Consider the following 26499-nt stretch of genomic DNA (forward strand, 5'->3'; position numbering starts at 1 on the left):
GCTGCAGTCTGAGTAACAATATATTAAAGGGGAAGTTTACCTTCAGGTTAACTTTTAGTATGTTATGGAATGTCCCTTTCTTAGCAACTTTTTAATTGGTCTTCATTTTTTATAGTTTTTGAATTATTTGCCTCCTTTTTCTTCTCTTAAGCATTCAAATGTGGGTCACTGACCCTGGCAGTCCATTGCTGTCCATTGCTGTGTGAGGCTACAATATTACTGATACTGTCATTTTTTTATTACTATATTATTCTATTAAAACTCTATCCATTTTATATCGTAGTCTCTCATTCAAACAACTGCCTGGTTGCTAGGGTAATTTTGACCCTAGCAACCAAATAGATGCTGAAATTCCAAACTGGAGAGCTGCTGGAAAATAAGCTAAATATATTAAAAAACATAAATTGCAATTGCAAATTTTCTCAGAATATCACTCTTTACATCATACTAAAAGTTAATTCAAAGGTAAACAACCCCTTTAAGTACTGTTGAAAAAACTGGAGATGTTGCACTGGTCTAAAAGTAATAAATGATCACCAAGTAAACTGCAGGTACCAGCTGCTCCTGCCCCGGGCCTTTAGCAAGAGGTGATGAACCAGGAACTAAAACAAACAGGTGCTTATGTAATCCCATACAAACAGGCACAGTATAAGCATCATATTCTATTCACAATGAAAGTAAGGTACACAAAGAGCCCTATGTGTTTCATGCTGTATGATAAGTTGCACTATAGCACGAAACATTTGCACCTGTATTTCTCATGCAGTAAAACTTTCAGTTCCATTTATTGTTATATTTCCCCTCTCCAGTTACTGGGATGATTGATGTTTCCCTGCCCTCTGTGCCCAGTCCATGCAGGTTATTGTAGTTTTGCCGCCAGTTTCAGCTTACAGTAAAACAATAAAAGACATTTAGATATAAAATACCACACTAAGCACTTCATGGCACACCGTGGCCCCCAATCTTTTCACATCAAAGGGCAAAACAATAAAATCAGGGCTGTGTCATGTTAAGGGGGGCAGCTGGGATGTATGTCCCTACAGAAATGGATTCAGAAAATTGCATGTAGTGCAGACAGGTTGAGCCTGAAAGAGCAAAGAAGAATAGAAAAGGGAGCTTCTGTCTATTCTGTCCAATTGCATGCTGGGTATTGTAGTTTTATATCAATCTTAGCTGTAGGTTAATTGTTACATGCAAATTACATTGCCCAGCATGCACTGGGACAGGCATGTCAGGGACACTAAGGGAAAAAAACTTTGGCTAGTTTCCAAACGACAAACCTACCAAAGTTCCAAAAACTAGCCCAAATCTGACCTTGGCAGGCTTGTACTTTTGAAACCCGCCTGGATTTCAAATTAGTAGCCCAATTTGGCGGAAAAAAATGCCAACCTGGCAACATTGGGCTGATTTAAACATGTGTACATGTGCAATGATGTCATTAGTGATGGCATGATAGGCCACGCCCATTGCTGTTATTAAGCTATGCCCACTTTCACAGTGGAACATCCCCCAATTTCTAACTCCAGGAGGTTGGCATTCAAGTTGCCTTTTCCTGGTTATGTGGGTGGGTACAGCACATTGTCAATTGCAGGGGTATGGGGCTCCTTCCGTAGTGCACCATGCCTGACCTAATAAAAATGATGTTTGATGCAAGCTTATAAAAATATAGGAAGGCAGGCGTTTTTCCACAAAAGGTCACAGCAATAATTAACTGTTCAGGTGTCCGTCATCAGGTCAGATTTCAGATCTGTTAAACTGTGTATATGTCAAACAGGAACCAATGAAATCAGCTTTAAATAATTTGCAGAACTGAAAGTCCAGAAGCTCACAGCAAGGAAACACGACAGCCACTATCGTTAGCTACATATGAAGGACAAACCAGCTGGATCACACAGGCATCTCTCCCTGGCAATGGTAAGTTTTCTGCCCCCTCAACCACTCCTCCATTAGGCCATTATTTCTTGTTTTCTATGGACATGCGTGTAAAACAATACATATAGTAAGAATTAGAGCACATGTGGCTCCTAGGACTCATAGCCAAGAGCTGGACAACCCCCAGATAGAGATCAATGATATAAATAGCAAATAAGTATATACTTTTATTCATACGTTTACAAAATAGCATTACTGTGTTGGAGGTCGCATGTGAACAGTGTTTCAAGCCCCTTCCCACCCCCCAAGCTCAGACAATGCTGGACAATCAGGTCAGTATTATAGGAGAAGGCACACCAGATTCCAACATTGGTTTAAAAGGGGGAAGAAAGGCTTATGTGTTAGAGAGTAAGAATCAAATGCTTATGTATTGAACCTGATACTAATACATTCCTGTAAAACCCAGGAACATGTCAGTATAACTTACAGAACAAGTAGCACCCAACATACTCTGTTCGAAGCACTGCGTTCTGTTCTACTTTAGCACCTCAGGTTCTATATGTAATACAGTAGGGGAGCTTGGTAGAGCCACTGATTGTGTTACTTGTAGGAAGGTAGGCCCAATAATTAGCCAACAAAATAAAACCAATACTTATAATTAATGCTCTTAGTAACTGCACAACTGTCCTGGCAGTATAAAAAGCCAAGAACAATGATTCATTAGGACAATGGGTAAAAACTTGCACATTTACTTAAACTGCATGTTAGACCTATTATATGGAATATACCCAGGCCTTGTATGCAATGGAAGTTAATCTATGCAGACTGCTAGGCACCAGGGTTCACAACTAGAAGAACCCGTTTACATACATACTCAGAGACTATTAACATTAACATTAACATTTATTTATAAAGCGCCAACATATTCCGCAGCGCTGTACAATAAGACTATAACCAGCAAGAGTAGATGTAGTACTGTTGGTGGCCAAAAGAAATTTTAGAAGTGGTGGGCGTCATCAGCCAAAAGTGACCTGTATTCAAAGACTAAGCTGTATACAATAAGCAGGTGTTAAGGAACAGAAAACCATTGCACTATACACAACACTATAATAAATTATATCATTTATTATATCTTTATGCTGCAGTCCCATTATACATGAGTTCTCAGCAGGGCCCGAACTAGGGGTAGGCAGAAGAGGCACATGGATGCAAAAGTGGGGGGCTGCGGGGCATGTACCTCTCTTCCTGGGAGCCCGCTTAATACCTACAGAGTGGTTGAGTGGGGCCCATTTGCAGGGTAACTTCTTTCTGTTTTCTGCTGTTTCCCTGCAGAAAAAAAAGAATCCCCCTTCTGTACCTGATGTGCCCTAGTATAACTTTCATAACTGGAGGGGACATGTGTAGCGTCCGATCAACTTTGTGCTTCTGTATGGACAGTGCTTTTCAATTCCGAATGAGACAGGCAAAGCTAAGGAAGGAGGATAATTAGACATTTTTACTATATTGATGTGCTGTGCAGAATTACTGTCATAAATTTACAATTCCACTTCAGTAAGGTCCATTCAAGACCTGAGACAGGGGGCCCCACTGTGCTGCGGGGTCCTTTATTGTGCTACTGCTATACATAATTGTAAGCATCTCATTAGGAATATACAGTATGTCTTGTACCTATAATTACCACAAAACGAGAAGGCAAAATGAATCACATTACACTACATGCAGCCTTAGCTGTAACAAAGTACCATAGGTATGTATATGAAGTATGTATAGCCATAGATTCCCGGAGCAGCACTCTTCCCCTGTAGGCTGCAGGTACCTGCTAGGGTTGCCACCTGTTCAATATTTTACAAGCCTGGAAATTCATAAGATCTGGGAGCATTGATACCTCTGTATATACCAGAAGGGAACAGGCTTTCTAAGCTGACAATGATATTAAGTCTATATTTTTAAATATAAAATACATTAATTATATTGAGGCACTTAATGCACTAGTTTAGCACAGAAAAATAGGAACAGAACAGAGCTGCCAATGGGGTAACTGAGCCAAAACACAAGAGACCTAATGGGAAGTGATCTACACACAACAATACCAACCTTCTCCTAACAGCAAAAATACAGGAAACTGAGATAAGGTGGGTTCCCTTAGTGCAGCAGCCACAGCTAATCATACCCCCATTACTGGACCATAGCAAATAGTCACACACACAAACAAGCACATTTATCCCCTGTCCTTCAGACTGAGGAACAGCCATTTTCTAACACAGCCTCTCTCTCACTCTCACACACACACACACACACACACAAACACATAAGAAGAGCAAAGGGTGGCGGTTGATTTTGTAGCGAGGAATGGCTTCTCTGAGCTCTAACACATGGTCATTTACTCCTTTAAACATTGGTGGCATAGATTAAAGGTAAAAACAACCATACATCATGAGTTATGTTTAGCTTTCATTAATACTTCCAGCAAGGGAAAGCTCAAAAAACATGATCAAATATTCAGTACATACATATGCTCTCATATACCCATGATTGTGCAGCATCTTCCAACACCGAAAAATTGAATGGGCAAAATAGCACCTTGGTGTGGCCCCGTATTAGCTTGGTCAGCTCTTCTATGGGATGTATTTTGCCACACTACTTGCCCTGGCATCAAGTTATCTAACTACCCCAATCTCAATTTTTCTATCTATGCAGGCTTTGCCAGATTTTTTGGCAGACAGTTCTAACTGTACACCCTAAAAACTCGCTCAGTATTTACCCATACCAACCCTGCACACATTTTGTAAGACCAATGAAAGCTATTTGCTGATTGGTTGCTAGGAATATCTGGACTAGAAAAGTTAGTAAAATAGCTCCACTCTTTACTGAAGGCTTCCCGTTCTACATAATAGCTGTGTGCTGTTTTAAACCACAACTGTGTAAATATGTAGGCACTTTATTTTATAAATACAGGGCAAAAACAATATGAAAGCATGAAAATTATGCTATTACCAGTGCAAAATGTGTCCACTGGTTAAAATATTATATTGAAAGTAATAGGTATTGTAACCCCTATTTGACTGTAACAACAGGCAATACTGGCTAGATAGGCTTTAGAGCATGGGGTACATAGGACTCTACACGCCAGATGGGCTTTCGCTATGTGGAAATATCCTTGGGGTGTAGTGCAACTACAACTCACTTAAGCTGTGTGTAAGCAAACGAAAGAATGGGCGCCAGAAGGTTCTTTTGTGGTAAACCAGAATGTAAATTGTTTATTGTCCAAGACAATGATCCACAGGGTTATAGCAATACTCACACAGAGGAGATATCAGATAATCTCACAGACGGTAGAAAAATATGGTGTCCACTGGTCTAATCCACCTCAGCCGAGGGTGGGGAAGGTAAGGACCACCAACCAGCACGACCTCCCTGTGGAGAGTAGCCTGGCCAAGTATCTGTAATCCTCAGGGTGTCCCTTAGCAGCCAAGGAGCCCCCACAGCCGACTATGGATTAGGGATAGGAACTGACCTGCTACCTGCATCTTAACTGTGGTCCTGCTCTAAGGCAACAGTGCCTGTAGGGAATTGTACTTCCAACTAATCTCTCTGGTTGGAGCCAGAAACTGCTCTTTCTAACTAATTTCACTATCTCACTTTCCTAGAAAGTGCTCTTACACATTATCCTGATACTCACTACTCCTCATCCCTGCTCTCCGACTTCACTAAAGCTAGATACAGACTCTAGGGTAGAAGGCTTTACTAGTGTCCTGTTGATCCCAGGCTCAGTGAACTTCCACCTGAGTCACCAGATGCAGCCAAAGAGGAAGACCCACCCCTTTGCTAAGCATTATATTGAAGTGCCAAGGGAGTGGTCTGCCTATTAACCAATAAGGCTCATATGCTAATGGCACACTAGATACATGGGCCTCTGCCCAGCAACAGGACAAAGAAGGAACTAGTAGGGCTTAAAGCCATAGGTACGTATTAACCCTATGGGTCCCTACAATATACTGATCCATAACAGGAAGTGCTTAGATAACATATTGTACAATCTGCAAGCAACGTTTGAAGATATCTGATGTACACTGTAGTTCCACAGCAAAGGGAGAGCTATTGGTTGAAGAAACCTGCACTTGACCAGAGGTTCTTGGTATACGGTAACTAAATCAATGAATGGGAGCAAGTGGAACTGTTATGTTTTTCTTGTGTGAAACTTTATCAGCAAAGAGTGGGCCAAGTATTGAACCATAAAAAGGGGGGCTTAAATTGTATGCTACTAAGTGTAATACCTGCATTTATATAACATTGTTTCCTTACATGCTCAACAGAAACGAAAAGTGTTCCTACCGCTCAGTCTGGGCTTGATTTTAGGAGCGTGTCTGGCCTTCTGCAAGATTCCACATTTCCTTCCATGTGATGATTTCAACAATGCTTCAACTGTAATATGTAGGGAGCGTCAACTAATACACGTCCCTCACATTGTTTCACAAAGTGTCAAAGTCTTTGATCTGGCAATAAATGAAATACGCTTGCTGGCTAACTCCACCTTCTCTGGGGTACCAAATCTTGTGATTCTTAACCTAAGTGATAATTGCCAACCAAGCAACCTGAGACCTTACAAAGAAATCTGTAGGTTGATCATTGAGCCACATGCCTTGGTCAGTCTGAAGAGCTTAACCAATCTAGACCTCAGTGGCAACAGCCTGACCTCCATACCTCCCCTTCCTGAAAACATAAAGTTCTTGAATCTCAATTTAAATCAGATTCATATGATTTCAGGATGGGAATTTTCCAGGCTTAACAATGTGAAAATGATACGTCTTGGATACAACTGTTTCTACAGCAAGCAATGTGAACCATTTCATCTATCAGACAGCGCCTTTATAAACAACGAGTTCTTAGAGGAATTGGCATTATCTTTTAACAATATTACATCATTTCCACAAAATCTTCCATCTTCCATTCGTATCCTTGACTTGTCAGAAAACAAGATCTCAAAAATAGACCGTGAAGATTTGTGCAACTTGAATAACCTGCATAGTCTTGATCTGCAATGGAATTGCCAGCGCTGTGATCATGCCCTTCAGGCTTGCTACCCATGCAAAAATAACAGTGCCTTGCTACTAGTCCCAGGGGTCTTTGACTGCCTTCATAAGCTTTCCTATCTAAACCTTAGGGGGAACTCACTGCACACATTGCATAGTTCTTTATTCAGTAGTTTGACTAATCTAAGTCATTTGGTTCTCTCAGACAACTTCTTGAACCTTGAAACTGAAACATTCTTCTCAGCTCTAACAAACGTCAAAGAGCTGAATTTAGATTTTAATTTCAAGCCCTATTCAATGTATGAAAGACTAGTCCTAAATTCTAATGTCGCCAGGATGAAGTCTCTGGAGAGAATAACAATTGTTGGATACTTCTTTAATGTCCTGGATGAAGAAGGTATAATGCCTTTGCTTAGCTTGCCCAACCTCAGAGAAATTAGCCTCAGGACTAACTTTATTCTAAAGGTTAACTTAAGTATGCTATTCACACATAAACCTCTGCGCTTTATAAGCTTGTCAGAAAATTTAATCTCTTTTGAAGAACATAAACATGGGCAAAAGCTGGCAATGCATCCACCTCTCTTTGATAGAGGAAACCAAGTAGATGGAGGATGGATGGATTCTCATTGTGGCCCTAAACAAGTGGAGGCAGGGGAGGTTGAGTACCCAGGGTGCTGGCAATATAATCATTCTGTTGATTTGTCTTTTAATAACATAGGGAGTATATACCCTGATGAGTTTTTGGGCATGGATGAAATTGAATGCCTGAACATGAGCTACAACTATATTAACCAGCGCTTGAATGGAACTCAATTTGGTCACTTAAAGTCATTACGCCACTTGGATCTCTCACACAACAGGTTTGACATGTACTATTATAAAGCTTTAAGTGAACTTCCCAGACTTAAGATACTTAATTTGGCACACAATGATTATCAGTTTATGATGAAAGGAGTAAACCACAGGCTCGACTTCCTTGAAAACCTAACATCTTTGGTTGAACTAAACCTCAACAATAACTTTATTGGTCTACGGATAACGAGGGAGTTAAAGAGCCATTCCTTGGAAACACTTCGCTTTCGAAATAATGAGCTCGGAAGTTCGTGGCAGTATGGCAAAGACACATACTTAAATATGTTCACAAATCTTAGGAGTCTAAAAATATTGGATATAAGTTATAATCAGCTTCCAGTCATTCCAAATGAAGTCTTGGAAAAACTACCAGAGTCGCTACAGAAACTCAACCTTTCCCATAATAAACTCTATACCTTTAACTGGGCTAAAACTGCACATCTGGGCAATCTAGCAATCTTGGACCTTGGCTTCAATGCTCTGACAAAATTACGTGCTAATCTAACAGAAAGTAATATTGCCTTTCTGAATCTGACATACAATAAAATTAATTCTCTGGACAAAGATTTCTTTGATTCATTCAGTGAACTGAAACAGCTTATACTTAGCAACAATCTCATTAAAACTATACACATAACCAGCTTTCCTATAAATTTCCTACAAAACCTTGATAGTCTCGATGTAAGTGGTAATCCTTTCCAATGCACTTGTAAAGCTTATTGGTTCATTACATTCTTGATGGAGACCGAAGTAACGGTTGATCATCTTTCCACAGGAATGAAATGCGACTCACCTGATAGTCTGAGAGGGAGGTCTCTCCTCTCAATGGACCCACAGTCATGTCAAGAATTATACGGACATGTATGTTTTATCTGGTCAAGCATTTTGGTGATATTTTTGATGGTCATCCCCACCATATGGAACCTTTTTTTCTGGAACCTGTGGTATGCAGGTCACCTAATTGTGGCAACTCTCAGAAGTTACACAAAACTTCATGACAAATCCACAGAACATTTTGATGCCTTTATAGCCTTCAACACAAAGAACAGTTCTGTTAGAGATTGGGTTTATAATGAGCTGTTGGTGCAGCTGGAAAGTCCTGAGAGAGGAGGATTTACTTTGTGCTTGGAAGAAAGAGATTGGATAGCTGGGAGATCAAGCATTGAGAACCTCTATGATTCTATCTACAGGAGCAAGAAGACTATTTTCATTATTACACGTGAATGGTTCAACTGCGGTCTTCTGCGCCATGCCTTTTTCATGTCCAATCAAAGACTGCTCGATGAAAAAAAAGATGTGGTGGCCTTAGTTGTTCTGGATCACAAGATGAAAATGTCTCAGTATTTTCTAACGAGGAAGAGGCTTTGCCCCAAGAGCTTCTTGAACTGGCCATGTAACCCCAAAGCACACTCTCACTTCTGGCATATGCTGCGTATATATATAAGGCAGGACAGTCGCCGTTGCTGTGGCTCTCAACTTAAAAAATATGTGGACAAATAAACTATGGATCCTTTATATTCTTGAACCAGCTAAAGACATGCAACCCCCAGAAATGTAATATAGGAGGCTCTTGGTTTAAGTGTTATTCTTAAATTTCAATAGTAAATATTTTTCTGACCCTGTCCTATTGATCTGTTATTCTGACTTTGAAACTGCTACCTGGTTTTAGGGTAAATAAAAGTAAAAAATGAAGGCTAACTGCAAACTAGTTACCCTTCATCCTTCAATAAAACTTTATATTGTGGCTGTACTATACATACAGCAAGTGGTTTTATATGCACATATTTAGAGAGGCATGGTCCAGCACAATGCAAGAAGCATTGCAAGGTAGCAAAAATAATGGAGGACCCTGGGCATGGTTAGCAGAGTACAGAGGATAAAAACTAATAATTACGCTATTCACAAAAGGTACTTGCCTCTATAAACAAAAACATAGGTATCCCCCTGCTTAACATACACAAGGCAGCCCTGACATTAGTACCTGCCTGGTAAAACTGGTGTGTTTGCCTCAGAAACACTACTATAGTTTATATAAACAAAGCTGCTGTATAGCCATGGGGGCAGCCATTCAAAGCACATAGCAGATAACAGATAAGCTTTGTAGAATATAATGGGGCTTTATCTATTATCTGCTATGTAACCTCTGCATTTTTCCCAGCTTGAACGGCTATTTTCTTTTGGTGATACTGTGTTTAAAGGAACAGTAACACCAAAAAATGAAAGTGTATAAAAATAATTAATATATAATGTACTGTTGCCCTGCACTGGTAAAAGTTGTATGTTTGCTTCAGAAAGACTACTGTAGTTAATAGAAATAGCGGTTGTGTAGCCATGGGGGCAGCCATTTAAATTGAAAAAAGGAGAAAAGGCACAGGTTACATAAGAAGATAACAGATAACTGTGTAGAATACAATGGGAATCTATGCTACTTATCTGTTATCTGCTTAGTAACCTGTGCCTTTTCTCCTTTTTTCAATTTAAATGGCTGCCCCCATGGCTACACAGCAGGGTATTTATATAACTGTAGTAGTGTTTAAGAAGCAAACACACAACTTTTACCAGTGCAGGGCAATAGTACATAATATATTAATTATTTTTATACACTTTCATTTTTTAATGTTACTGTTCCTTTAAGGAGACGGTACTGTACTTCTAACATGCACCTATATGTGCAAATGCCTTGTACTTACTGAATCTAATGTTAAACCCAGTTCTACTGTGTGCTTGCAATTACCCTGAGCATTTCCTGGGAAATAATGCTGCACTGTGGGTAAAAAACATGTTGTACTTTTGTTAGTAAATGATATTCTAATATTCTAAAATATGCAAGGTATTAGCTTGCAACACAGTTAAGCATATTAATAGTGTGCTTTTGTATGCACGCCTTGCTGTAAGCTATACATTAGCAAAGATTCATATAAAAAGCTGTACCCCTAGTGAATTCAAATAAATGTCCCAAATGGCCAAATGAGTGTAACACTTTTTTATATTCTCATTGTTATCTGATCGGTTTCTCCTGAAGCCCCTTTTTATATAGCAGCACCAGAGATGTAGATATCTAGAGGAGGGGAATCATCCTTGGTAAATGGGGAGGCTACTAGGTAAATAGTGTCCTGTGCTATCTGTATCTGTCTTCATCTTGAGGAACAACTGTCAAGCTGCACGTGTTTAGCAGGTCACCATTTTCTAGGATTGGTGAAACGCCTGGTGAAAGGAATGGCAGTGTCCTATTAACTGCTTGTTATATAGTTGTCATTAATAAAAGAGCCAATCAGATAAGCCTTTGGCTGTTGGCCAACTAAATATAAATTTAAAACTGGAGAAATGATTAAATGACAGTGACTAATTCTCCTGTGTATGCAGCCTACACTGGTATGTTCTGCTCCAGGCTATAGACTGTAGATCTTATAAGGAAGTGATAATAATTAGTAACTTTAAAATATTGTAGAATCCAACAACAGAGAGAGCTAGGGATGCACTGAATCCCAGATTTAAGATTCAGCCAAATCAAAGTGCCTGGCTAAACTAAATCTGAACCGTTAAAATGACATGACTTTAGATTAAAGAAATTGCCAATTTTTTCCCTCCTTCCTTCACATATGCAACTTGGGGTTCAGATTTAGCATTCCTCAAATCCATCATAAAAGATTTAGAATTTGGCCAAAACGAAAAAAAGGTGGATTGGATGCATCCCTAAAAAGAACAAATTGTGGGACAGATTTTATAAACATTATGCATGATGGATGCTTCAAGAAAGGAAAAACACAATTTATTGGCATTGCATTCATACAGAGGTAAGACTGGAAATGTGACACAAACAAAGAACAATAAATAAAATAATACCATACAAAGACAAAAGCTCAGAAACTTCAATAGTACCTCATCCCACATCAGCTGTGCCTAACTCATCCTGAAAGGCAAATCATATAAATAAGCTGTAGAAGTGACTGTACGACACTGGACATTTATTAAGCCCATTAATAAAGATTCCAGGGCATGTCTATAGATATCTGCAATGTAACCTACCAACCAGCCTATACATAATAATAATATATATTGCCCAAAGATCTTTATGTACAAGTTGGCCTTTCAGCAAGCATGGCTCACATAAAAGACCAAGTGCTAATATATTGTTGCACACCTCCTTTCTTACAATATGGGTGAAAAGCTAATCTACCTGTACAATGTATCCTGGAGTCTGTTGAATGAGAAAGCTGCAGCAGTATTGTCCCACTGTTATCTGGTATGGCAGTTACCAGGTGGCTCCTGAATGCACCTGAATACTCAGTCTATAGGGTGGTATTTACATGAAACATGGGGAAAAGTCAACAAGTAAACATCTAGCCTAAGGGAGGGTGGGCATTGGAGCCATAATAGCACCTTTGTACAAGGTGAACAGCTTGTATGCAAAAGGAAAATACTGTTTCAGGTTAGTTGCAGTAACTTCAAGGGGCAACATTGCTCATAGCCATTAACAGAAGCATAAATAAAAAAAAAACCTCTTCTGATTTCTATCACAGATATACACATAGCTCACATTTGCTAAAAAAAATATGGCATCGTCATTAAAAAGCATGATCTCATTTAAATGGTTGGTAGCAGCAACAAGGAAATAAACCTAAAAGGAAATTTCATCTGGAAGCAGCACTTTACTGCAGTGTTTGCCATCAGCTCGGCTCTGCTCTGTTCAGTTGTCTTATCTGTGGCCCAAAACAAATCCCCAATTGTTGAATAGCATTCAATAGAGCCTTATATAACATGTATCCATGAACTTCTCCCCAAAATCGCTATAGGTATTTCCACAAATATCATGACTTCTACAAAGCTTCAGAAGTTTCAAAAGTGCAGACTTATATGCAAATACTTTTAGGGCGTCTTCATTTCTTGGTGTTACTGGATCTTTAAAACTACTTTAACTTTTACTTTGGCTTGAAGTCATAAATATATAAATAATAGTTAATGGTCAAATGGGACTGGGTGGTTAGTTTGTATAATATCTACAAGTACAGAACTGGAAAAGTCAACATGATGAGGATAATTGGCTCAAAGACAAGAAATTAGAAGCAACCATTGTGCCATTGCATATGAATACTGACAATTAGTGGTCAATATGTTGATAATAAATGAAACAGCTGATTAAAAAAAAGCCTAGGCATATACTAGTTTCCTAAGAAATCATTTATTGTATAAAAAAAAAAAAAAAAATAATCGAAAATGAAATAAAAAAAATAAATAAATGTTTTTCTAAGGTTTTGCTTTTATGCCTTACGAATTGCTGTTTAATATAATCAAGAAGGCATAGTCCATACATAGCATAGTCTGCTGTAGTTCTGCAGTTTTGGTTTCCTATGCCTGGTGTTTGGGTTAAAGCTTCTGCCTCCAGTCAGTGTATGCATTAAATATATACATTTAATAGTTGTGTTTTAGCTTCTGCATTCCTGCATCACAGCTACGTGCCTAGCAACTGTCAGAAACCAAGAGTTCAAGCTCTAAAGGCATACTGTGTCCCAGTCAATGCACTGCTTAAATAATCCACATACATTGACATTACGGGCATTTTTGTCATGAGGATTGCCATTCCCCATCACATGTCAGCAACAGTTCCCCATATAGATGCCAAGCTGCAAGATGTGCATATTTATTTCAAGAAGTCTTCTAGCCTGGGCTGGTTGGCAAGTGAGGAAGTACATGCTGTGGGCCTGGAAACTTTTTTCCTCTTCATCTTTTGATGCAAGGGTCGGATTTCTGTTAGGTTACTCTGATAACATAGGCTAAGGATAACATTTCACAAAAAAAAAAAATTACACACACACACATACACACTAATACATACATACATACATACACAGTATATCACAACTTAAAACTAAATGTCTAAGATGCAAATATACTGCAGGACTATACACTCTGAGGACAACAGCAAATACTGCTTTGTTATCTGTAGATATCCAATAGAGGACATGCCCTTAGTAATGTACGTGTCCTCCATTTTGTGCCACTGAATGTTTCTTGTAGAATGAAACCCTTCACGCTCTGCTGAGAGTTGTAGTTTAACAACCTTCTAGAATTAGGAAGTTGACTGTAGAATTTCAGTCAATTGTAAGAAAGAAGGTTGGAGAGGAAGTAGAGGGAAGTCTGATTTAAAAGCTAATCTGCTTGTATGCCTATTCCTCCATCATAAAATGCTCTCAATATTCTATACAAAATAACAGTTTTAGAAGGATACAGGCTGGATGAACTTAGTTCTTCCTCCCAAACCGTCAAATCCAGTCCGTACCTAAAAGAAACAATAAAATATACAAGTGAAAGTCCCAGAATATATGAAATATTGTTCTCAAACAGCTGAAACCATAGTTTAACAAACCGTAGGGCAGGAAAAATAGACAGGAAGAGAGCTGGTACAAATGCAACTTTTCTATGGAAAATGGGCACAGCTCACTAACCACTGAATTGCACGTTGCCTTGGCACTCATGCTACTTACGGCTCCTGTGTTTTGCCGAAGGCTAAGTAGACTCCCTACAGGTTTCTTGTGAATCAGCGAGTTCTTAATGAACGATGGCAAGGTAAGGTCATCTTCATCAGCTCCGGCTTTACCTCCTGCCCAGCTCTGTGAAGGAAATAAGGAAGTTGTGTAAGAACACAGCACCGTTATTGGGAAGCAAATACTAGCAAAGGCTTACAGCTGGATCTCTTCCTTACCATTAAACCTTTGCTCTCCTGCAGAGGGGTTTTCGTTGGGCTGGACATGGGACTCCTATAAAATCAAAAACATAAAAACTGTAAAATGAACCATTTATTGTAAGAGGAGATTTGAGCACTTTCTACTCTCTGCATGGAAGACACCAATGAAAGTCTATCCAAACAAACACACTTTCCCCGCTTCTTATTTAAAAGACTAGTCAAATTACATTTTTACCTGGGGACCCGTTACTCTATTCAAGGATGTTTTAATCCTTTTTGGACAGGAGTCAGCATTTGGTTTAGAATTAGATTTTTTTTATTATAAGTGTGTAATTTTCAAACTGCTTGCAGTTTCAGAACTTTCAGAACTCAAGGAGATTGCTCTCAACAGCATGGTGACCCCAATTTTATACCCCAAACTATTGGTTAAAAACTCAGGTTAAACAGACTGTCCACATGTTACATTACATTGCTGTGTTCTTCACATGGTATGCAAGTGCAAAACACAATACAAGAGTTTATGGCAAACTCTGCACCCATAGAAGCTTACTCTTTACTATCAAACTTCATTTTCTTGAACGGAGCTACAACAGCTTTTTGTGTGCTGTGTTCGGGTGTATCAATGTCAAAAGTGACATCAAGGTTAATATCATTCCCCATTATTGGTGGCCGGAGCTTTGGTCTTTCCAACCCGATGGGTGCAGGACTGAAAAACAAAGGAAAAGTCATTAGTACTCAGCTTTTCTACAGTACAAAAAATAAATTCATAATCCTAATAATTATTTTCTTTCCTGTGCCTTGTTTGCCAGTAGAAACTTACGGGTAATAGTGCCTTGGTTGAAAATAAAAGGACCAGATACATATAGTTACATAGGGTTGAAAAAAGACCAGAGTCCATCAAGTTCAACCCTTCCAAGTAAACCCAGCACACACAACCTATACTTACCAATCTATACACTCTATACATAGCCAATCAAAACACAGATTAGCACAGGGTGGGGTCTCCTATGTTCAGGATTGGCCAGCAAAGAAGGACAATCACTGGCATTGAGATTGTCTCCTCCTGCAGTCATTGAGTGCACCAAATCTTAAGGAGATTATTTCTTTTAAACAATTTTAGTTCATATTTTCTTTAGGCAAAAAAGCACTTTCTTATTAGCAAAGCAATAGTCCAAAAAAAAAAAAAAAAAAAAAATCTCAGTTGTTTTTCATATGATGTCAGAAAATCAATCCGACGGGTTTAAAAATTTGTCATTAATGACATTTGTCCACTGTCAACTGTTTGCAGGACCAAGCAGGCAGCTACCCACAGTTTTCCTAGGTTCAACTAGACAGTATTGCTTAAAATAGAAGTTTTTGTTGATGGAAAATCCTTTTAGTTTAGTTGTGCTTATTTATATAAACTATAGCAGGTTTTTTGAAGCAAACACACCAGTTTTACCAGTGCAGGGCAGCAGTACATTATATTTTAATGACTAATTTTTTGGTGTTACTGTTCCTTTAAACACAAACAATCACATGAATATAATACTAACATATCTGATGAGGTGGGCTTACATTAAATGTAAAGAGAAGGCCCTTTCTGTGTTAAAGATGACTTCCCTCCAGGTGACAAAAGGCACTACAACATGATACAAGGATCACGTACAAGCAAAGGAGTTCCTCTCTAGGAGATATCCGACATGAGTCAGTAACGTATTTAGATAAAAATCCAAGATAACAAAATATCTTCCCACTACATTTTATTGGCAAATGCAATATTCTGAAAAACAGCAAAAGCTGGTAAACAAAAATTCAAATTTAGCTCTGTATGAACCTCTAAAACATCAACATGTAAGTGCCGAAGAACCACAAACCTCTCAAAGATCAAACGACTAATTGCTTCATTGGATGCTGTTGGTGTGGTAAGTGTCTTCTGCAGAAACTCAACCTTTTTCTTTAAGCTCTGCAAAAAAGATAATGGAATGGGACAGTTTAAGCAGGCCACACACGGTGCAATGCTCAGAAAATCCCAATCACATTGTCCCACATGGGACCAGCCTTAATATTGTCCACTTTTGGATTGAGAAAATAATTCATGGTCACTTTGGATATAATTGCTCTAAAGCAAGGTACTCCCACATCTGTTTAAGTTTTGTGTAGGCAAGCAAGCGTTCTACCATTTTTCATATGCTACATTATTGTGAAGAGGTAAACTCTCAAATGAAAAACATATGCATGGAGTTACTTCCCATAAATAAAAAAAAACAATGTGCCACATTCATGGGCGATTTCCGTCCATTTTTAAAAATAACAATGGGCAAATATCTAGACAATTTATTCAGGGTTGAAAATCATCTCACCATGATTTCCTTATCTGCATTGTGAAGCTCCTTTTGACTGGCACTGAGCTCTTCCCGTACTTTAGTTAACTGCAGCTCAGCCTTTTGTGCCTGCAAATACCAAAGTTAGCTTCTCAGTTATGAATATTAGCATTCTGGGTAAGATGCAATACTTTTTATTTGCTTCAAAGAATTAAGTACAAATATCGATTTAACTTTGCCGAATAATAAACATGGTACTCTGTTATTACAATAGTGAAATAAGGCACTGCTAGGATAGAACTAGTCTAGAAGACTTTTGATAGTAAATATTTTGAAATTCATAGAGGATTTAAGATATCCTAACCTTGTTGTTTGACGCAAATATTTCCTTTCTTAGCTTCTCAGTCATCTCAGCAGAAGATTTTCGGACTTCTTTTAAATTCTCATATTCTCTGCAAGAGCAAAGAAGGTGTTAGTACACAGTAAAATGCACCGTTTGGCTGTAGCAGTACTTTATAAGCACAGTTTGTGGTTTAATCTTCTTCTATGGCTCCGGCTGCTTTCAATCCCAAGTCATATACATAAAAAAAGATATTTGGAAAACATACGCATTCAGAGCTCTAGTATACATTATTTGTTTAAACAAGTCCCTGCTGCCCTTGTGTGACCCCAAAGTGTCAGACACAAGTGTGTTTCCAGAGGTCAATGAAGAGGAAATATAAACTGTTTATATAACAGAGTTTCACTGCCCATATCCCGCTTAAAAAACATAGCCTAACCTTGGCCCCAGACGTTTTGTTGTGGATTTACAGAAAATTGCCTTGGCAGAAGAGACAGACCATTTGGGCCACCTACACAGTGGATATAATGTATACACCAACATAAAAAAAAACATATGTTGCCCAAAATATTTTGATAGATGATAAGGATGATAATAGTAAATGTGATTTACATCTATTCTTTTGACAGGTTCACGGCACACTAAAAAACAAACCAGTAAGATTCCATATATTTGATTGGCTACTGGGTGTTTATTGCTGCTACATTTTAATTACGAAATATATTTATAATTTTGAAAATTTTGCAGGAGTTTTTTTTTTAAATCTGGTCACCTACCAAGATACTATAGAAATCAATGGAAATGTTAGTGTCTAAATTTAGGCATGTGGATAATGGGGGTTTTTTTCTATGAAAATTAAAAATCATAATGTCTCTCCACTACTAAAATGGCTAGAATATGTATAGAAAGTGGTTAGTGAAAATGAACGCAATCTTTTCTGTGACCAAACAGGACCATTATTAACCAATTAGTCTGTCTCTGTACCACAATACAGAGTTCAGAAGCCTTTAAATAATTTTATTGAGTTTCACCATTTCATATTGTATTTAAAAAAAACAAAACAAAAAAAAACCCATACTTTTTTAATGATACACAGTATATAGCGAGTTGTTCCACCGCAGCCTGTCCTGATCCCATATTTCTGATCATCTCCTCCACTTCTGGTCTCTGGGCCTGTAACAACACTTCAATGCTGCAGAGAAGGAGGAAAAGCAATATCAAGAATTGTCTAAGTATATTTTCAATCACATATCTGTGAGCATATTTGTATTTGTATTTGTATTGTATGTATTGTATTTGTATTGGTTGTTTTTATTAAAGAATGAATCAACTGCCAGATATTCATCTTGCCATGTTATATGCTGAATGTGCCGTAATATAGAAAAAAACACCTTTCCATGGTCTTCAGCTTGTTTCTTAGCTTCCGAGCTTCATCCTTGGCAGCTTTGGTCTCTGACTTCTGATTATCCAAGAACTTCATTTGTTTCTAGGGAGAACAAACGCTACAAAATTAGAACACACAGCTAAATAGCTAAAACTGAGCTGAAGAAGTCTGCTGTTTGGAAGGACATACAGATTTATTAAAAATAGATGTTTGGTAGAAAGCCACTACCTTTAGTGTTGAACAGAGCATTTCCATATCCCCCAACTCCTTCTGCAGGGATTGTATAGTGACATTTCTGACATCTAGCATCTCCCGTAAAGAGTCCACAAGACCCTGACATTCTCTCTTCTCTTTCTCTGTAAATACAGATAAATTATAGGTCCTTCATATTGGTTGTGGTAACAAATTCTGCATTATCAGCAATAAGCATTTGAAAGACAGCTGATTGGGATAATTTTCCTGGGAAAAACGTAATCTCTTTCATAAAAGTGACAGAAGTAGACTGTTCATGTAAAAGGTGGTCACGACTACGCTGTGTTAAGATCATATTATATTATAAATTTTGAGGAGGGGAAAACACACACAGGACATAGCCATAAGATGTTTAATTCCTATTTTTCATGACTCCATCTATCATTTCTTTTGCACCAATTCCAATAGAAAGGTAAGTAGACTGTTGCTTTGTTTAGTGCTCAAGAGAGTGCTGGAGAGATCACCAATGTATTACATCCTTACATGCGGAGATTAGCCATAAATTACAATACAAACACATTTCACTAAGAAACCCCCACAATAACCCAAAGAAATCCACAGAGTAACTTTAAAATTCACACAATGAAAAAATGAACAAAAGAGCTGTATGTAGCACTTTTCCACCAACCTTTTGCAAGCAGACTGACTTTTATTCTGTCGACTTCATTCTGCAAGTTTTAACAGGAAAGAGTTAGAATCGAAGCTGTGATTTAAACGACAGACTGGAATATGAACAGGAAACGGGTTTCAGATACAGCAAGAGATGCATCACCTACTACAACCAGCTACCATAGCAACCAAATGGCAATTGCACATTGCAGCTAGGAGTGTAGCATTATAGAAAGGCAAATAATTCAAACCGGTGAACAATAAAACCAACGATAAATGGAAAACTCAAAACTATACTGTCTTCGTCATACCTAAAGTTCATCTTAAATAGATCACTGGTAAAAAAAAACAAAAAAAAACCCAGCACATTTCTCAGATTCTGATACATCTGGCCCTTGGTGATTTGATTGTTACAACTTGTAGTGAAGAACAAAACAAAACATATTAAACTATAGCCTTTACACCATCATTAATTCAATGTCACTTATCAAATAGTATTTGTTTTACTTCACAGAAAATGAATAAGTATAGACAAACAATGAAATACCTTCAATGATTCTGGATCAAGTACAGTCTCCTCCTCTCCACCAATATCAAAGAAGAGCTTGTTGATAATTTGCCTGGAGCTAACCTGAAAAATGCAGAATAAGTGATATCTGTGATGAATTGCATATCCATAGTGGAAGACTGAAGCAAGTAAATCACATATTACCTGGAAACTCTTTTATTCTGAATTCAGAGTATTCTTTAAATAAATTAATTATTCTTGTATGTAGATAACTCAGTTGTAAATCAATGGGGATGTCAAAATAAACAGCATTTATTCTCCCTTCATGTGTCACAGATTGTCAGCAGAGATGGAAACCACGTCTCTTCAATTCCTGCTCACAGAGCCCTATCCCCAGTAATTTCAGCAAAGACGACAGCCCTCCATCAATCCTGTAGTTTTCCTGCCTCTCTGCAACCAAGTGTATCACATATACACTTCTACCACTAAATGGGGGTTTGCACACTCACATACATGCACAAGCAACATACAATTTACAGTTTAATTTTTGGGTTTTTTTTAGCCTAAAAAAATGCATACGTTTTGTGTTGTATTTCGATGATTTTATTGCATTCACAGTTTATCATGGTTGTTTGTTTGTTTGTGCCCATTAGTTTCATAGCACAGTCAAATATACAAACTACAATTCAGACCATAATTTCACTATGCAATTATTATTACAATTTTATTGTGCATTCTGCATTGTTTTTGCTAACTTGTTATTATCCCTGAAAACTGTGTGTTTAAAATGATCATTTTGAGGCTCTTATGGGATTTTTGGGAGATAGACTGCAGCAGTGCAAGATTTGAGGCAACTGTCAGGAATGTTATTTAAAAACATAAGCTAAATATGGAAAGGCTTCCAATTAGGTAATCTAGTGCAGAAAAGACATATTGACCCATTCTGAATTTGGCATACTGTAATGTATATATTTTGGGCTTTTAGGACACATCAAACACATAAAGAGTGCTTATTTTATAGCAGCCAAATTGTCAGCCATGCAAATATGTATGCACTACATGTTAATTTTGGGGTCACTACATATGCCACACACATTGGTAACCATATTTAGGACATTTTATCTTTGCATGTAAGGATATGTAAAGCACTGAAGCTGAACAGAAATTCATATTAACCAATTCTGCACTTGTCAGAATGTGTACTTAAAAATATATATATTATATATATATATATTAGTTCTCTGGAGTGAACTTAGTTTTTTTGCAAAATGTTTCTGAAACATAAAATGCAGTAAATGCCAAATCCCTATGTTTTCATTTTGGGACCTTTACATGCCACATACTTAGATGATCCTATGCATACTGGGCATCACACTGCTCAGAAGATACCTGGCATTCATAATTATGTTTTATCTTGGGAGATAGGATGCTTTAATTTGCAAGCTTTGGTAGGATTTTCAGCCATTCAACCTAGAAAATCTTCCCTACAGTCAGAGTAGATGAGATGTCTCTGGACTGCTAGTGATTTATATTTTTAATATTGTGCAATTCAGATCAATAAACTGTAAACTTTTTGGCGAGGTACCCTCACCATCTACTGCTTATGTTTATGTTTTGTTATTGGGCTCCAGCCCCCTTTGTTGGTTAGTTCCCGAACAGCTTCAGACAATTCACTACCCTGCTATGGCTCTTAAAATATCCAAGAATACAAATTAGAATTCCCATAAATACCCAAATACAGTGTGTTCCCTAAGAGTGTGACATTTTGCAATAAAATCAAGATAAAAGTTTTTTTTAAATTTACCTGGATTCGACACTGTGGACAGGTACGATGTGGAGCCGAGTGAAACCACTGGAGCAAGCTAAGTAATGCAAAAGAGATTTGTTAGGCCAAAACAATGTCAGGGGGCATTAACTATAATTTTATTGACTGACTTCTAGCTTGTAACAGATTCCAGTCTACTGGAATATACCTTGTCCCCCCCTCCTTAAAACACCACTGCCCCCAACCTCCACTTCTGCATTTGCTGTACCTTTTTTGAGGTAGAGTAGTGCTCTGGTGTTGGCAGACATCATCTCATGCTGCTCCTCTTTTATATGAATGCTGAAACCAAGAATGTGCAATTGAAGCCAGGTCTGCATTAGCTTCAACTGCACATGCTCCTGTCAGAAGATAACTAAAAGGAGGACCTGAAGAGATCCTGGCAACCCCATTGCGCAACTCAGATTTTTTAAGAACAAAGTATAGCAAACATGTAAGCTTAAAAGGGGTCCCCAGTGGTGCCATGAGGGGAACAGTGTGTTATACAGGCTTAAGTTCTACATTAAAGAGTAGGAACAGCTGGGCTCAGATATGATTACAAGCTAGAAGTCAGTTAATAAATGTGACACATCTTGCAGAAAGGGCCAAGTTGCTGCAATTTAATCTGAAGGGGTCACTACTATTCTTTAGTGGTAACAAATGGTTGCTGTGTTTTGGAACTAGCTGGTATCCCATGCTCAGCAAAGCAGTACCAGAGTACAGTGTAGTGTAGGCATCTGTTCCTGTGCCCATAAAGCATTTCCTAAAGAGGTTTAGTGCCAGTGCTTAGGGTCTTCCTGACAAAGCTTTCTGAACTAACAGAAACATCAGACTGCCCCTGCGTTTGCCTTTGAAAAGACCTCTGATTAGAATCTAAGAATGCAGCAAATGCATAGTATCATAAGATATGTCATTAATGGAAAAGTTTGTCGTTAAATTAGCTTTTAGTATTTATTAACATTTATTTAAAAAGCACCAACACATTCCACAGCGCTGTTGAATAAGTGGGTTTCATACATTGGACATACATTTTTGTTCAGTGGCTTTCCAGTTTGTAATTTCTGCTGCTTGTCTGGTTGCTAGGCTTCCATTTATATTCATAACCAGGCAGGGGTGTGAATGAGAGACACATATTAATAGGAGAAGGCCTGAACAAAAAGATAAGTATTAAAAAGTACAAAATAACCCTGCAACTTCAAAGAACAATAGTTTTTGGCTGCTGGGTCAGTGGCCCCATTTGAAAGCTGGAAGAGACATACTAATGTTAATGTCAGCCTAAAGCTGGCCATACACGCACCGATACTATTGTACGAAACCTCGTTTCGTACGATATTCGGTGCGTGTATGGCAAGTCGGCGAGTCGACCCATATCGCAGGAAGCTGCTGATATCGGACGACTCGCCGATCGGCCAGGTTAAAAGATTTTGATCGGTCGCCATAGAAGGCACCTGACCAAAATCTGCCGTCAGGGCTGAATCGGCAGAAGGAGGTAGAAGTCCTATTGTTTCTATCTCCTTATCTGCTGTTTCAGCCCTGACGGTGTGTGGCGGATCTGACAATGTTTTCGTGTGAAACATCGTCAGATCGCCACGTGTGTGGCCACCCTAATACATGCAAAACAGCAATAAGAGGTGACAAACAGCTATGGAGTGGGCAAAGGCTGCACAGCTGTTAGATGCAAGAGATGAGCCAGTCTGCTCCCCATTCCATGTGGGTTGTTGTTATGTCAAGGACACAGCAGCTGACAGCTATAGCAAAACTTATCTCCTTATATTGCTCTGACAATGCAGCCCCCTCCCCCCTTAATCCAGCCTATGCTGGGGGATATATACAGCTCTATGACATGTATAATGCCAGACTTTCCCGCTGTTTCCATGGCAATGCCGTGCTGTTACGCAACAGAACGAATCTCTCACCACTCCTGATGGAACGTGTGCCCACACGTAACCGCGGCCACATCCCGCGAATTATCAAAGAAATCCGAGCAAATTGTACAGTAGGCACGTATGGGCATGGCTGCCTCCGCCTTGGACTCAGTCACAACAACATTCCCCCAACCGAGGACACCGTGACGGAACAACAGCCACAACAACGTTTGTTTTTGCCGCTGCAAGAGCAACGTCACGTACGCTACCTGCGTCTCCTCTCATTGGTCAAGGGCTAAACCCGCGGAAATGACGTACATTTAACCCCGTCACTGCGCTCTCTGGAAATACGGGTTACTTACTACAATTGCTTTTACGCAAAACTTCTATTATGTTATTACGTGATGGCGTATATGCCTTTTATATGTTCTTAGGGCGTTATAGTTGAAGCTGGCGCTGTGTATATTAAGCCATGTGTTCTGGGATGTGTTCATTTGACACTGTATTTATATATATTTATATCATGCAGTGTGAAAAGTGGAGTAAAACATCACTGGTAATGTTGTTTATAGCAGCCAATTAGATGCTTCGCTTTGATTTTTTGGTTGAAATCTAATAGTTGATTGGTTGCCCTGGGCAATATCACCCATAATGCTTCACTCCACTTTTTACACAGCATGATAAATATACCCCATTGTGTCTTTTTATTAGAAACTGGCGGTATAGTTTGGTGAAATTAAAAGAATTGAACAAAATCTGTGTTCAATACTTAAGCTGTTTAATAGCATCCCTGTAATATGCAGCTGTTGCGTTCTTCATCGCTGAGGCGATACTGAGAGACACTCGTTCTTAATGATCAATACAGTCTCTTATTGAAACCTAGCGGTACCAGATATTGCCGCCTGGCTGGTAAAAAAAATTGGGCGGATTCTGTTCTCTAGCTAGCCTTAGTTACGTCAACTATAGCCTTGAAGACAGACCCACCTATTTGGCAAAGACCTTGTTTTCAGATATTTCTATGCGTGTACACTGGTAACGCCTATGCTCATACATTTCTTATGACATATGTTACTGTCACAAAGTCTATATAAACCCTGTGCTGTCTTTTTTATGTAGTACTGACTAACTTTTGCTCAGAGCCCGTGTACGTGTCTAATAAACCTTACCTATTTACCTCTAAAGACATTTGGGGGCACATTTACTTACTCACAAACGGGCCGAATGCATCCGATTGCGTTTTTTTCGTAATGATCGGTATTTGGCGATTTTTCGGAAAATTATCGCGACTTTTTCGTTGCCATTCCGAATGTTGCGCAAAATCTGGCGATTTTTTTCGTAGCGTTAAAACTTGCGCGAAAAGTCGCGCCTTTTTCGTAGCCATTCCGAAAGTTGCGCAAAATGTTGCGATTTTTTCGTAGCGTTCGGATTCATTCAAGCTTCAGTATGGTGACTTTTCTTGGGCCAGTTTGGAGCTGCAGGGTGCCATTGAGCCCTATGGGAGGCTTTCCTTGGGCCGGGTTGGAGCTGCAGAGTGCCATTGAGCCCTATGGGAGGCTTTCCTTGGGCCGGGTTGGAGCTGCAGAGTGCCATTGAGCCCTATGGGAGGCTTTCCTTGGGCCGGGTTGGAGCTGCAGAGTGCCATTGAGCCCTATGGGAGGCTTTCCTTGGGCCGGGTTGGAGCTGCAGAGTGCCATTGAGTCCTATGGGAGACTTTCCTTGGGCCGGGTTGGAGCTGCAGAGTGCCATTGAGCCCTATGGGAGACTTTCTTTGGGCCGGGTTGGAGCTGCAGAGTGCCATTGAGCCCTATGGGAGGCTTTCCTTGGGCCGGGTTGGAGCTGCAGAGTGCCATTGAGCCCTATGGGAGACTTTCCTTGGGCCGGGTTGGAGCTGCAGAGTGCCATTGAGCCCTATGGGAGGCTTTCCTTGGGCCGGGTTGGAGCTGCAGAGTGCCATTGAGTCCTATGGGAGACTTTCCTTGGGCCGGGTTGGAGCTGCAGAGTGCCATTGAGCCCTATGGGAGGCTTTCCTTGGGCCGGGTTGGAGCTGCAGAGTGCCATTGAGTCCTATGGGAGACTTTCCTTGGGCCGGGTTGGAGCTGCAGAGTGCCATTGAGCCCTATGGGAGGCTTTCCTTGGGCCGGGTTGGAGCTGCAGAGTGCCATTGAGTCCTATGGGAGACTTTCCTTGGGCCGGGTTGGAGCTGCAGAGTGCCATTGAGTCCTATGGGAGGCTTTCCTTGGGCCGGGTTGGAGCTGCAGAGTGCCATTGAGCCCTATGGGAGGCTTTCCTTGGGCCGGGTTGGAGCTGCAGAGTGCCATTGAGCCCTATGGGAGACTTTCCTTGGGCCGGGTTGGAGCTGCAGAGTGCAATTGAGCCCTATGGGAGACTTTCCTTGGGCCGGGTTGGAGCTGCAGAGTGCCATTGAGCCCTATGGGAGACTTTCCTTGGGCCGGGTTGGAGCTGCAGAGTGCCATTGAGCCCTATGGGAGACTTTCCTTGGGCCGGGTTGGAGCTGCAGAGTGCCATTGAGCCCTATGGGAGACTTTCCTTGGGCCGGGTTGGAGCTGCAGAGTGCCATTGAGCCCTATGGGAGACTTTCCTTGGGCCGGGTTGGAGCTGGAGAGTGCCATTGAGCCCTATGGGAGACTTTCCTTGGGCCGGGTTGGAGCTGCAGAATGCCATTGAGCCCTATGGGAGACTTTCCTTGGGCTGGGTTGGAGCTGCAGAGTGCCATTGAGCCCTAAGGGAGACTTTCCTTGGGCCAGGTTGGAGCTGCAGAGTGCCATTGAGCCCTATGGGAGACTTTCCTTGGGCCAGGTTGGAGCTGCAGGGTGCCATTGAGTCCTATGGGAGGCTTCCAAAATCATGCTAAGTCTGAAAGTTTCGCCCGCCGCTTACGAGCGCTCAATACGAAAAAGTTGCGACAAGATACGAGCGAATCGTAATGGCTATGAAAAACTCGCGTTTTTTCGCGCAAATCGTATTGGTAACGAAAAAGTCG

At 39.8% G+C, this 26499-nt stretch overlaps 2 protein-coding genes across 2 annotated transcripts; one reads left to right on the plus strand and one right to left on the minus strand.

Annotated features, from left to right (window-relative positions):
• Positions 1-6146: 6146 nt before the first annotated feature.
• tlr9 (toll like receptor 9) lies at positions 6147-9767 on the plus strand (the record flags this gene model as incomplete). The annotated part of the gene is made up of 1 exon (XM_018093220.2): positions 6147-9767. A coding segment is annotated over one exon (3108 nt), but the record flags the coding sequence as incomplete, so codon positions are not given.
• A 1739-nt stretch (positions 9768-11506) lies between these two features.
• Positions 11507-23676, minus strand: traip (TRAF interacting protein). The gene is given in 15 exon segments (NM_001017318.2): positions 11507-13512; positions 13981-14031; positions 14237-14362; positions 14455-14509; positions 14987-15142; positions 16293-16381; positions 16779-16868; positions 17104-17191; positions 18158-18271; positions 18471-18565; positions 18692-18819; positions 19344-19383; positions 19872-19955; positions 21637-21694; positions 23550-23676. Coding segments are annotated over 15 exon segments (1392 nt in total). The 5' UTR covers positions 23648-23676; the 3' UTR covers positions 11507-13392.
• Positions 23677-26499: the final 2823 nt, after the last annotated feature.

Source organism: Xenopus tropicalis, chromosome 4, assembly GCF_000004195.4.
Source record: "Xenopus tropicalis strain Nigerian chromosome 4, UCB_Xtro_10.0, whole genome shotgun sequence".
Taxonomy (NCBI): Eukaryota; Metazoa; Chordata; class Amphibia; order Anura; family Pipidae; genus Xenopus; species Xenopus tropicalis.